The 14,938-nt window shown below is 29.1% G+C and overlaps 2 protein-coding genes across 2 annotated transcripts in view; one reads left to right on the top strand and one right to left on the bottom strand.

Moving 5' to 3' along the window:
* Window positions 1-14,938, bottom strand: part of LOC109607121 (trypsin beta-like) — a 256,249-nt gene that overhangs the window by 178,814 nt on the left and 62,497 nt on the right. The window contains exon 3 of the mRNA XM_049965519.1: window positions 14,503-14,533. The gene's annotated coding sequence lies outside the window, so the exon portion shown is untranslated. The remainder of the gene's footprint in view (window positions 1-14,502; window positions 14,534-14,938) is intronic.
* LOC109605542 (protein O-mannosyl-transferase TMTC1-like) overlaps window positions 1-14,938 on the top strand; it is a 123,126-nt gene that overhangs the window by 89,915 nt on the left and 18,273 nt on the right. Inside the window, exons 5-7 of the mRNA XM_049965516.1 lie at window positions 4,754-4,891; window positions 6,913-6,985; window positions 8,051-8,154. Of these exons, the coding sequence (XP_049821473.1) occupies window positions 4,754-4,891; window positions 6,913-6,985; window positions 8,051-8,154 (315 nt within the window). The remainder of the gene's footprint in view (window positions 1-4,753; window positions 4,892-6,912; window positions 6,986-8,050; window positions 8,155-14,938) is intronic.

Here is a 14,938-nt window from a genome sequence, read left to right as displayed (position 1 = left end):
TAGCTGATTAATTATTTTAAAAGGTATAATTTTATATTTTTTTCTATTTTTAGAAACATAATAAGGTTTATGGTAATTATTAAGAAATATTAACTGTTTATTAAGAATAAATCATTAAAATGAGCTGATTTTTCATAATTATTTTAATTTTTTAGAAATTTTTATAGGATTTCAAAATTTGTGATAATTATTAAGAGATATTAGCTAATTTTTGATTAATTTTGAGGACAACATTAAAATTAGCCAATTTTAAATGGGCAGATTTTATTATTTTGTCTATTTTTAGAAATGTTTAAGAAATGTCAAGATTTTATGATAGTTATTACCAAATATTAGCTGATTTATCAGGAGTTTTAACAATAAATCATTATAATTAGCTGATTATAAAAGGAAAGAATTAATTTTTTTTTCTATTTTTTAGAAGTTTTTAAGGAATTTCAAAATGTATGATAAATAATATAAAATATTAGTTGACTTCTGATAAATTTTGAGAAAAAATCATTGAATTAGCTAATTTTAATAATAAATCATTATAATTAACTGATTATAAAAGGAAAGAATTCATTATTTTTTCTATTTTTTAGAAGTTTTTAAGGAATTTCAAAATGTATGATAAATATTATAAAATATTAGCTGACTTTTGATAAATTTTGAGGAAAAATCATTGAATTAGCTAATTTTAAAAGGAGAAATTTTATGATTTTTCTATTTTTAAACATTATTGATTAATTTCAAGATTTATAAAAATTATTAAAAATATTAGCTGATTCTTCAGGAAATTTATGGACAAATTAATTAATTATAATTGGCTGATTTTCAAAAGGACGATTTTATATCTTTTCTAATTTTTAAGGAATATCAACAAGGTTAATGGTAATTATTAAGAAATATTAGCTGATTTATCAAGAACTTTAATGTCATGTCATTAAAATTAGCTGATTTTAAAAGGGAAGAATTCATAATTATTCTATTTTTTTAGAAGTTTAATAATAATAATAATATTCATAGATTATATATTACTTTATTGAACTCATTTTCTGTGGGAAGAAAGAAATATTTTTCTTCTAGAAAACGGGGTACTTATGAAACAAAATAAAATCGATTAAAACACATAAAAATGTATGTACACAGTGCCATCTTTTAATCAATAGCCAAATATAGCAAATACAGGTTTCTATATTGATTTCTTCCTACTATACTTTTTTAAACCTTATTTTTTGTTTGATTTATTGTATTTTCACGAATATTAGAATCTTAAAATATTAAGAGTCAAATTTAAAACATAATACATCAATATTTATGGTAAATCCTAAATAGCAACATTAAATTAAAACGAATTGAATATTAACAAATATATTATTCAAGAGGAAGAAAACTGACGAGCAAGGTCACGTTTAAATATGTATTTCATCAACATTACAAATCCAGATCACTTCCCATTGAATAAAACATTAAAAAAGTGCCATAATGAAAAAGTCCCGGGGATTTTTATTTGTGTACAAACTCCCTCCTAAAGTCGCTGTAAAAAGGAATCACATAAAAACGTAATAATCTTTTTTATGTCTTGCATCATTCCTTTTGACAGTCGAACGCTCCGTAAATGCAAAATGTCATTCCGCTGATTATGGCTAACGGGAATTTGTTAGATACAACAAAGGCTTTATTGTCCTTTATTATCTGGTGTGTCGCGAAGACATTAAGTTCATCTTGAAAATGAGCGGAGATAAATTCGCGGAATTTAGTGCCAAGTTAAGTATAAATATTAATTCGACTCGGGGTTATCGTGTGCGTTATCGTTTTCGCTCGCCTCCCTTTCTTCCTGCGGGGGAGACAAAGGCCAACCACTCAGCTCAGCTTTATGTTTGATTAAACCGGTGTGTATTACGTCAGGTTCGGGATTATTGTTGTGCCAATCACAATTAAATAAATATTTCCATTAAAAAGCTGTTTCAATGCTGGCGTTGGCGTTGGCGCTGGCGCTGGCGGTGGTGAACTTTACGGGGGGTGGTTCCGTGCTAAACATTTACGCTGTAGGCAAACAGTGGCGAGCGACGCAACGGTATTACTTTGGTTAACATTAAAAAGGGCAATTTGCACTAGGAAAATGCGGCGCTCATTACATATGAATGTCGTTTTAAATTGCTGCCGCTGAAAATGTCACCAGTGAGACTAATTTTACGCCATGAAATGCCCTAATAGTTTTCTTGCAAAACAAATGCTTTATGGTCTATTCCATGTTTAATGTTTTCGACAAATCTACGTTTGAGAAGGATTTGGACGTGACATATTTTATTGCATCCACATCAACAGAACACTTAAGGTGTCACCGGTGGCGGAGTGGTCAAAAAGCACGTCCCAATATTTTTTATTGTGTTGGGTCAAAGGTCATGAATAAAATATTGAAACTACTTCGCAGTAGAGAACGAATGTGGTCCTGATACAATTGTTCCCCACTTTTGAGCGTCGAACGGAGGGATAATAATCTAACTGTCAATGACGTGATATTTGAAATTGAAATATCGCTACTTTTACATGTGAAAGAAACAAACACAGAGTAAAATGCACCGGCTACATAAAATATTCTTTTATACGTGGTTTTGTGGCGTTTTATCGACACTTTATGGGGCTGTGTTTAGCAATATCAGCACTTTTATTAAATAATTTTCTCTCACTTGATTTAAACATAAATGAATAAATGTTATTGGTAAATTGAAACAAATCTTTAGTTTAGTTTAGATCAGACAGACAGATAAGGTGCAGCCAGTCTAGATTATTAACCCACTTAACTCTTCAATGAGTTTCCCATCTAAATGGTAAGTTATTACTTTTGCCGGTTCGTTGTAAATTCCACTTTCTGATAAAGCGAAGTAGATATTTACGCTTCAGCAAAGTGGAAACTTGGAGATTATGTACATAATACCTGTCCTTCATCCGATGCATTATTACACAGGATATGTTTCTTGGCATGAGGTTACGTTTGGGCCGTACAAAGCCTTCCGTATTCCATTAGCATTCTGAACTATGCAACTTCTTGAAAAGTTCGCGCTGTTGCAATTAAACTACTATATTTAAGTTGCCACTCGCATCTTACTTCGTAAGCGGGAAACAAATGGCTTTTATTTAATGGGGAACTCACAATCAGATGCCCACTTTTTATTTACACTAACTTATTTTAATTTACATATCCATTAATTAATTGGTATTTGTTATGATTACGTTAATTGAACTCTATTATTCTGATTAAACAAATTAAAATCAATATGCAATAATTTACACGCACTGTTACTCAATTAATTTGTTAAATTTGATTTTATTTATAGAAAATAATGTCTAAAATGAAACACATCAATATAGAACCCTGTATTATTTATTTGTGCAGCTATTGCCAAAGAGATGGTAATGCAAACATATGTTAATAGTATGTGACTGGTGCAATGAATGGTGCAATGTTGGTTGCCTATTTTCGTTAACATACTGTTTAATTATAATATTCAGTATAGAATTATCAATTCTTACAGAAATTATAACTGAATTGACACATTATTTATTGTTTAATTGTTTTATAAGATATTTACAATAATATTCAGTATAGAATTATCAATTCTTACAGAAATTATAACTGAATTGACACATTATTTATTGTTTAATTGTTTTATAAGATATTTACAATAATATTCAGTACAGAATTATCAATTCTTATAAAAATTTTAACTGAATTGACATATATATTTTTTATATATTTGATTATTGTTCAGAAATTATATTATTATCTATAGAAGTGCCTTTTATTCAAATAATTTGTTAAATTCGAATATATTTTTTGTACTACTTTAACATTTGTGACATCTATTTCAGAAAATAACAAGTAAAGTAAAACAAATCAACATAGAACTCCGTATTATTTGATTGTTCATCTATTATTGGAGAGATGGCAGTACAAACGTATGTTAAAAGTATGTGATTTGTACAACAGAAGGTGTAATGGTGGTTGCCTGTACTGTTTATAATTGCTTTATAAGATATTTAAAATTATTTTGTTGTTCACTTCAGTGTACAATTATCAGTTCTTACATAAATTATATCTAAACTTATATATTAATTAATTTACTTTTAACTAATTATATTCTTATCCATGAAAGTAAGGGAGTGTAGCACGATAACATCTACATTTGTTTTCAAATTACAGAAACAGTTTACAAATTACATTCAAGATTACTAAAAAGTTTTGTTGCATAAAACACTACTTTAAACTTTCATGATTTTTAATTAATCTTGTTCTAAATATATAAATACAAAACAGCAGGAAGGAATTTTCTAATTAAAATAAGTAATTAAACTGCGGAGCTTCTTTTAAATTTTATTTGATTAAGTTATAAAAGAGTATTAATTCTCTAAAATTATAAACCAATTTGGTCATAAAATGAGGTAATCTTTTAACAAATATGTACCTCCACTTCGCCTGAGAAGACGAGATGAGACATTTACCGAAAGGTAAAGCTGCTTAAATTCGAAATTTGTGGGCAAGAGTCGAGTTAAAAGATCCATTCATAAATAATAATCCGTCTGAAAGATTGAGCAAGGCAAATGTACAGTGCTAGAAGTGAGTAAGTAATCCATCCCGACCGTGTTGACTAATTCATCAGCGGCCTATTGTTATTGCGGGTCAGAGAGCGTAATCTCGTAGACAATATAATGCACTAATGGGTAATATGATGCAATTTTAACGACGCCTAATATCGCCACATTGTTCCAGGCATCCGGACGGCAAGTGTCACATCTGGATTAGCGCCGCGCTCGGCGGCCTCAGCATGCTGGCGAAAGAGACCGGAGTCACGGTGTTTCTACTTAATTTGGCTTATGACTTCTACTTACATTGGCCCAGCATAAAAAGGTACGTACATGTACTACATGTATGCCGTACACTGTGCAACGTGCATGCGGCTTCAACTATTAAACTGGCCTTATGGCTTCTTTATGGCTGCCGTAATAACCGACTTTATTATGCTACAACTTTCGTGTTATGCCCACACTTTTTATACCCCACTACACCGCACATTTATTATTAATTTTTGTCCATTGTGTAATTGAGGAATATATCCGGTCGTTAGAGAGGTGAAAACATAATTTACATTTTATTTACTACGTGAAATGTGTGGGAATCATTTGGATTTTGTTGTGGAGGGTCCCCGACACAACTTTCTGTTCAATGCTCAGATATGCAAATTAAATTTTCCCGTTTTAAACCCAAAACTATTGTACGTTGAATACACGTAGGTCGAAAGGTATGCGAAAGGGGCTCCGTGAAAAAGGAACATGTACACAAATATTATTAATGCCCCCAAACTGTTTATTATTTGACAATGTTTACACACATAAATATGAAATAATATTTTGTGGTATATTATTTCACCTGTTTGTAATTTTCGTATTTAATATATGTGATGTGGGTTGCATACATTTGGCATACATTGACGTTGCCATATTTCCCACAATTGACGTACTTATAAAATGTCAAAGCATTAATTAGTTTATCAAATTCGAATGTATTTTTGTACTATTTTAACATTTAACAACATCTATTTTATAATATAACAAGTAAAGTAAAATATTGAGTGTTATTGTGTTATTTAATTGAGCAGCTATTATAAAAGAGATGGTGGTACCAACATATGTTAAAATTATGTGATTTGTGTAATGGAAGGTGCAAAGTTGGTTGCCTATATTTGTTATCACAATTTTTAATTGATTTATTAGATATTTAAAATTAATTTGTTTTTCACTTCAATGCACAATTATCAATTCTGATATAAATTACATCTGAGTTGATTTTTCTATTTATTGTTTAATGGATTTTTTAAGTCTATAAAAGATATCAATACAATAATATCGACATTTATTTTATTTTTATGTTTTGTTTATCATTTGTAACTTTTATAAAATATTATTTAAAACATAATATTCTAAACAAATCAATATAGAATGCTGTATAATTTGTTATTGTCGAACAGATGGCAGTGCAAACGTATGAGAAAAGTATGTGATTCAGGCAATAAAAGGTGAAAAGTTGGTTGTCTATATTTATTAACACAATTTTTAATTTTTTAAGATATTTACAATTATTTTGTTTTACACTTCAGTATAGAATTATCAATTCTTACTTAAATTATATTTAAATAAACTTTTTTATATTTTTATTGTTAACTATTATCAATTCTGATATAAATTACATCTGAGTTGACTTTTTTACTTATTATTATCCATTATGGAGCTATGTGGGTTGCATATTTTCGACTCCTGTTTGTACTGCCATCTTTCCGACAGTAGCCACACTAGGGCATAGTGTTTTTTGAAAACCTATATAATGTATCAATATAATAATATTCTAAAGCATACTTCATTAAAATTGGGCAAGTCGATTGATTTACGGCCCAAATATACATTCAACTGATGTGAATAATTAATTACGATATAATTATTAAATTATAACACAATCGGTACATAATTAAAATGTCGTAAATCAGCCGAAACAACTAGAAAAATCTTCTACATAATTTACTAGTTTAATTCCCGATGACAAAACAATTTCCAGTGGATTTTTTAATCACCGTACCAATAATTTTGAATTGACGCAATGATTTAGTGCGATATAAAGAAAATAAGCCGTTTCAGTAGAAATGATTTTATCAAATGATTTATGCGGACATTCCAATTTGGCGAACAATGTTTTGGCCGAATAAAATGCCATTTGAAAACAGTGAAATAATTACACATTTATCACACACCCGTAATTTATACACACACTTTTGTGTGATTAACCGTTTCCCTTATTCTACTCAATATTTTTTTATTGAATAAAATATTTTTGGCGGGCGTGTTCGACCATCCCCAAATTGAATCGGTGTTTGTTTCCAGGACAATGGTGGAAGTTAAATGGAATGCCGAAACACTGCAATTCGCAAATAGGGCAGCGAAGATTTTGACAACGGTAAGTGCAATTATTACACATAAATCAATATTTCTAATTTAGTGTTAATCGCCGGGTCAAGTAATTATTAATAGTGATTTTCAATGGGATAATGGGGCGACCAGTCAAAATTGAAATACAGCAAGAACGCGGTGTTCAGTACAATGGCTTTTAACGGCCTCCGGCAATAATAATTCTCTATCGTTAATTAACTATTCGACTATACAAGACTTTTTCTCCCCCATTGAAAATTGGTCGAATTTATTAGTGGCTGGTTTTGAGTAGTGTGGAGCAGTTTTAAAGTTGCAACAATCGATTCGTGGATTCGTGGATTCGTCGATTTCCTGATTATTATTCCGGACCACTACATTGAAATTTTGCTTAAGTTTGCACAAGAATGCTTTTGTATAATTACATTTTGATAATGGTAGTTTGAATTCGACGTGGAGCAATAAAAGTGTTTTCTTTACGATCCCACTTAATGAACCTGGTTAAGTGAATGAATCGACTATTTTACTCCGGATTTAACCGTATCCGGAGGCGATTTCATGTTTCACCGCTTTATTTAATTTGTAATAATTTGTTTGGATTTTAAAATAAATCGCCAGTTTAAACAATAAAACCTATTTTAATGAGCGATCGATACGCTTCATTTTATATTTCGTAAACGAAATAAAAGGAGGTGGAACAACATTTTTAATTACAATGTTTACGAGAGGCAACATTAAAACCGTCTTGGCCTTGTGAATAACAAATTAATTATGTGCGCATACATGTTTTAGTTTTATAGCCGGGGCACTATTTTACGAACGAATGAGAGAAATTAACTTTTCCACCTTATTACCCGGGGGCAACAATTAACCCTATTTTTTGCCCTCGAACAGGACGACCGTACACATTTAGTACAAATGCAAAGCCGCCCCCAATTTGTATGGTAAACAATTAAATTAATACACAAACAAACACATAATATTAAATCGGGTCGGTGTTCCGGGTTGTTTCACGGGTGATTAAGATCGATGTGACGCATTATAATTTCAGATTCGTGAGGATGGAGTCTAATGGAGATTTTCTTTGCTGTTACAGTTTGGAATTTTGCTCGCCGTACGTCTGGCACTTTTACAAGGTTCGTTGCCCAAGTTTTCTCAGCAGGATAATCCGACGGCCTTCCATCCATCACTGTATGTAAGGTAAGTACACTTTAAGCAAAGCAATATATTAAATAAGCTCTCTTAATCTTTGTTCTTCGTTTAAAAATGAAATGAGTATTTATTTGTTGGGCGTGTTGGATCCCGGACGATTTGTTGTAAAATGAAATTTTAATTTTGTTCTCTGTTTACCCCGGTACAATTCCCCCCATTTTGGTTCGTTGAACTTTCAATAGATAATTAAAAAATGATGTAAATCACTTCAAGTATCTATAAAATCTTATGCATAATTTAGTAGTTTAATTGTCATTGACAAAACAATTTTCAGTGGATTTTTTAATCATTAAACCCATATTTTATTATATTTTTGTGTTTTGCTTGAGAAAATAACATAAGATTGTTAACAAATAAATACAGAATTATGTATCATTTGATTGTGCAGCTATTGTCATACAGATGGCAGTACAAACCTATGTGAAAAGTATGTGATTCGTGCAGTAATAGGTGCAATGTTGGTTGCCTATATTTATTGACACATTTTTAAATGTTTTATAAGACATTTACAGTTATTTTGGTTTGGATTTCAGAACAGAATATAAATTCTCACATAAATTATATCTAAATTGATTTTTGTTTAATGCGATATTAATCAATAAATTTATTAAATTCGAATATATTTTTGTACTATTTTAACATTTGTGGCTTCTATTTTAGAAAATAACAAGTAAAGCGAAACAAAGCAATGTAGAATCCTGTATTATTTAATTTTTCAGCTATTATAAGAGAGATGGCAGCATAACCATATGTTAAAAGTATGTGATTTGTACAATGTAAGGTGTAAAGTGGGTTGTATATATTAGCTAACATGATTTTTAGTTGTTTTTATAAGACATTTACTATTATTTTATTTTTCACTTCAGTATATTTTTTATATGATAAATAATTACTGGTATTAACTAATTTTATTCTTATTCGTAAAAGTATTTTTAAGTTTGCTCTCTATATAATCCGGAGGAATTCCCCCTGTTCTCAAATTTTCGTCCACACAATGGCAATGACTTATTTTGGTTCGTTGAACTTGAATTCCGTTCGACCGGTTGGTTTGTTGGATTCTTCCGGGACAGATCCAACGGATAATTGCACAAACCTCTATATTTTTTATACATATATTTTGCACAAAAATCATATATTTTAGTTATAATTTTGACTATTTAATGTGTGTGTAATTCTTCTGGCAAATTAATTATTTTCATTAGTGTAGACGATTTGTGGAATGTAGAGATTGTGTGTCAGATAGATAATGCTAATTGATACACTCGATACCAATTAAGACGGCAACTGAAATAGGGAATGATCACAGGAAATTCAATTACAGAAACACAAGATCAAACTCGAACCATGGTAATTCAACTATCTAAGAAACATTTCATGTCGCCAGCCAAAGAAGCCTAATTAATTAATTAATGATTAAGTTAATTGCAATTGGATCTTTTTACGATTTATTCGTTGCCCGAACAGAAATAGGCGTTTAAAAATAATTGAAATATGGCAGAGCTAAGTTGATCAAAATTGCAAATAATTAAAGTTGGAGTCTGCATTCTGTTTAAATTTTAATGAGGTAATCAATGGACATGGAGAATGTACATGAAATTCAAACTTATTTAACTTTTCCCAATTTACATTCTCCAATTTAGTTTCTTATTTAAGTTTACGTCAAAAAAACTCGAGCAATGCAACTTGTTCATTTGAAATTTCTCCGCGAATACTTTCCGATAATATGTAAAAGTTAAGCAACTAAAAATCTCAACATTGCAATTCAACTTTAAGCAAGTTTAAATATAGGAAATTAAAGTTGGCCCCAACAAAATTAACTTTCCATCAACGCGTAATTGAAACAATCCGAGATGGAATATCAGAGAGGCAGATTTCCAAGTTTTATGATCACGATTTATCGACGGTAAAACCGGCCTCAGTCACTTCAATTAATTAGAATGAGAGTCGACGCGGGGCACACCGGAGTGTTCAAATATAGCAGTCACAGGTCGTAAGTTCCGCGGCCCACGGAGCACAATGCCGCAGGAATTTATGTTAGACGTGATCCTTAATTCCGTTACTCTTTCTAATGCCACTTCCGACTATATATTTAAACATGAATGACAATTTAAATCACGCCGAGATTGAAATTTCCCCCGGGGAATTTTAAGATGCATACGTGAGACACGTATTTATATAATTTATGATTCTTTTCCAGTTCCACTTTTACTGCGCTACAACGCCACAACGGGGGATGTGTTTAAAATATATTTACGACTGTACGTCTTGTTGGAAGCACGGCTTCTTAATTTTGAGGTGCCCTAATAAATAGTTCAATTTAAATTTAACTGGGAATCGATGAAGTCGATATTTCTAAACGGGGATTGTCTGCATAATTTGATAATTCAATTCCAGGACAACTTCACGTTAAGTAATCCAATATAAATTATTCAATTTCTGTAAATGGAACTGTTCCCTTAAATAATGAGCAATTGATCTTCTAATAATTTATTTTTTATCCTCCTCGGTAGCATTTTATTAAACAAAAAACAAAAGAAACAGTTAAGATCTGATAAAAATTCACGTCTTATTTTTGTATTTTTAAGGTTCAATTTGTTCTTTTTCCCTTTAAAACTGGTTTTAAAGCATGAAGAACAGCGGATTTACTTATTACGTGGCTCGAATTTAAATAAGCTTATGAAAACAGGCGTTTTCTATGTTCCTACGACTGCCACAACTTCATCTTGTAAAGTGTATCGAGGGGTAGTCTAAAAAATAAAATAAAATCTATTGTTTTATTTAATAATTTAGTGTTTAAACGGTTATTGTAAATTCTGTGTGGAACTGTGAATGATCTAATTAATGATAAACACATTTGATGTGTTAAATGTCCAGTTCTAAGGTATTGATGGTTATAAACAGGCCATAATTTCAAAGGAGCAACTAAACCATTATGAATCGATTACGAAGATTATGTTAGTTAGTAGCCTAAAGCGCAATTACGTCGGTGCTTTGTAGTTATGTGTAAATACTCGTTAATAATTAACCATATAATTAGTTATATATGCAAATGGTACACTTTGATTAAGCATGAATGCGTGAACCAATTTTCACCACTCATAATTATATTTAATTGAAACAATATTCAACAAATAAATTTAAAATAATTCTTGAAATTTAAATTGCAGGAGCTTCAAGAAAAGCTTTAGGAAAATATTATTTAGATTTTATTCATTATTGGACTTGTTCCACCATTTCTTTTTTTAAATATTAGAAATATATTTAATTAAAATGGTATTATCAAAGAAATTTACAACAATTTTTGAAATTAAAATTTCAGGAACTTCAGAGAAAGCTTTATGAAAAATATACACTTAAATAAAATAATTCATCAGAGCTTTTATTAATATTATTTATACTTTGGTTTTATGGCGCATTCACCATTTTTTAAAATACTAAAAATATATTTAATTAAATGGTATTATCAAAGAAATTTACAGCAATTTTTGAAATTAAAATTTCAGGAACTTCAGAGAAAGCTTTATGAAAAATATACACTTAAATTAAATAATTCATCAGAGCTTTTATTAATATTATTTATACTTTGGTTTTATGGCGCATTCATCATTTTTTTCTTAAATACTAAAAATATATTTAATTAAATGGTATTATCAAAGAAATTTACAGCAGTTTTTGAAACTAAAATTTCAGGAACTTCAGGGAAAGCTTTATGAAAAATATACACTTAAATAAAATAATTCATCAGAGCTTTTATTAATATTATTTTTACTGTTGTTTTAAGGCGCATTCACCATTTTTTTTTAAAATACTAAAAATATGTTTAATTAAAAGGGATTATCAAAGAAGTTTACAACAACTCTTGAAATTAAAATTTCAGGAACTTCACAGAAAGCTTTATGAAAAATATACACTTAAATAAAATAATTCATCAGAGCTTTTATTAATATTATGTATACTTTGGTTTAATTACGCATTCACCATTTTTTAAAAATACTAAAAATATGTTTAATTAAAATGGTATTATCAAAGAAGTTTACAGCAACTTTTGAAATTAAAATTTCAGGAACTTCAGAGAAAGCTTTATGAAAAATATACACTTAAATAAAATAATTCATCAGAGATTTTATTAATATTATTTATTCATTGGTTTTATTGCGCATTCACCATTTTTTAAACTACTAAAAATATATTTAATTAAATGGTATTATCAAAGAAATTTACAGCAATTTTTGAAATTAAAATTTCAGGAACCTCAGAGAAAGCTTTATGAAAAATATAGACTTAAATAAAATAATTCATCAGAGCTTTTATTAATATTATTTATACTTTGGTTTTATGCGCATTCACCATTTTTTTAAGAAATTTACAGCAATTTTTGAAATTAAAATTTCAGGAACTTCAGAGAAAGCTTTATGAAAAATATACACTTAAATAAAATAATTCATCAGAGCTTTTATTAATATAATTTATACTTTGGTTTTATGGCGCATTCACCATTTTTTAAGATACTAAAAATATATTTAATTAAATGGTATTATCAAAGAAATTTACAGCAATTTTTGAAATTAAAATTTCAGGAACTTCAGAGAAAGCTTTATGAAAAATATACACTTAAATAAAATAATTCATCACAGCTTTTATTAATATTATTTATACTTTGGTTTTATGGCGCATTCACCATTTTTTAAGATACTAAAAATATATTTAATTAAATGGTATTATCAAAGAAATTTACAACAATTTTTGAAATTAAAATTTCAGGAACTTCGGAGAAAGCTTTATGAAAAATATACACTTAAATAAAATAATTCATCAGAGCTTTTATTAATATTATTTATACTTTGGTTTTAAGGCGCATTCACCATTTTTTAAAATACTAAATATATATTTAATTAAATGGTATTATCAAAGAAATTTACAGCAATTTTTGAAATTAAAATTTCAGGAACTTCAGAGAAAGCTTTATGAAAAATATACACTTAAATAAAATAATTCATCAGAGCTTTTATTAATATTATTTATACTTTGGTTTTATGGCGCATTCACCATTTTTTAAAATACTAAAAATATAATTAAATGGTATTATCAAAGAAATTTACAGCAATTTTTGAAACTAAAATTTCAGGAACTTCAGAGAAAGCTTTATGAAAAATATACACTTAAATAAAATAATTCATCAGAGCTTTTATTAATATTATTTATACTTTGGTTTTAAGGCGCATTCACCATTTTTTAAAATACTAAATATATATTTAATTAAATGGTATTATCAAAGAAATTTACAGCAATTTTTGAAATTAAAATTTCAGGAACTTCAGAGAAAGCTTTATGAAAAATATACACTTAAATAAAATAATTCATCAGAGCTTTTATTAATATTATTTATACTTTGGTTTTATAGCGCATTCACCATTTTTTAAGATACTAAAAATATATTTAATTAAATGGTATTATCAAAGAAATTTACGACAATTCTTGTAATTAAAATTTCAGAAACTTCAGAGAAAGCTTTATGAAAAATATAGACTTAAATAAAATAATTCATCAGAGCTATATATACTCTTAAATAAAATAATTGGCGTATCCACCATTTTTCTAACCTGATTTTTGGCTTTAACAAAACTGTTCTTGAAATATTTTGTTATATTTTTCATAATTTGTATTGTGTATTGTATTGAACCCGATTTTGGTGAAGTTTTTTTCAATGAAACGTGCATACAAATCGAAATATTAAATACTTAAATCAGCAATCGTGCAAATTCTGCGGTAAACACGTAGCAATTGGATTAGTCGCCCCGTTCGCAATTACCAGTACCATGTCCCGGAAAACTACCCCCGGACTCGCAGTTCGAACGCCCGAATTGTAAGCCGAACTTTGGCAATTACGAAATATCGAACTTTTATGAAAAAAAAAAAGAAAAATAACTTGCTTATGATTTACCTCGTGCGGCAAAAAGTTTCCGATCCGCAACTTCGGCAAAGTAACATGACAACCGATGTAATTAAGATCCGAAGGAATTTTTCTACAATCGAGTTTCTGTGTTTCTGCGGCTATTGAAATTTCATAACCGGAAACCAAATAATTAAATTACCGGCCTTAGATCGTGTTTTTCGGATCAACTTTTGTGGAAACAAATTCTTAAGATAATTGCAAAGATAAAACGGCCATAAAAGGTACAAATAAAAAATTTAATAGACGCTAAAATGCTTCCACAAAAGCTCAGATAAAAATCTACTAAATAACGGCATTAAAAACTGCAACAAACACATTATCTTTGAAAAAATACATTTTAGACCTCACTACTATAGATAAGAACTTATTAGAAATTAACTTACCCTTCTCTTTGGTGGAACAAAGTAGACACACCTGAAAAATATAACATAAAGCATAAAAATTTAATGAATGTTTATAACCCCCGAGTTAAATGAGGAAAACTACTCCGAAAGCAATTTATTCGTCAATGAAGCATACGCAGAAGCTTTGATAGAGCAATTTATTTTCTCCTTTACAACAATGTAATCATGTTGCGGTATTATTAGTTGTCTGGAGCGTTTAATATCAGAATGTAATACGTAATATGTTACCACATTAATATAGTGCTATTATGTCTGGTTAAAACCATTAACCCCAACGTGTAATCGTATTGAGGGCCAGAAGTGCCGAAGTCGTCTCTAATCTAATGTATCGCCCAAGAATTCACCCTTCTTGTTATAAATATTTATTCGTCGCATTCACTCCACAACCATTTAAAATTTAAATTTTAATTTATTT

The sequence above is a fragment of the Aethina tumida genome, chromosome 3, assembly GCF_024364675.1.
Source record: "Aethina tumida isolate Nest 87 chromosome 3, icAetTumi1.1, whole genome shotgun sequence".
In the NCBI taxonomy this organism is placed as follows: domain Eukaryota; kingdom Metazoa; phylum Arthropoda; class Insecta; order Coleoptera; family Nitidulidae; genus Aethina; species Aethina tumida.
The sequence above is the reverse complement of the archived record's forward strand: the minus strand, read 5'-3'. Positions and strand labels throughout refer to the sequence as shown.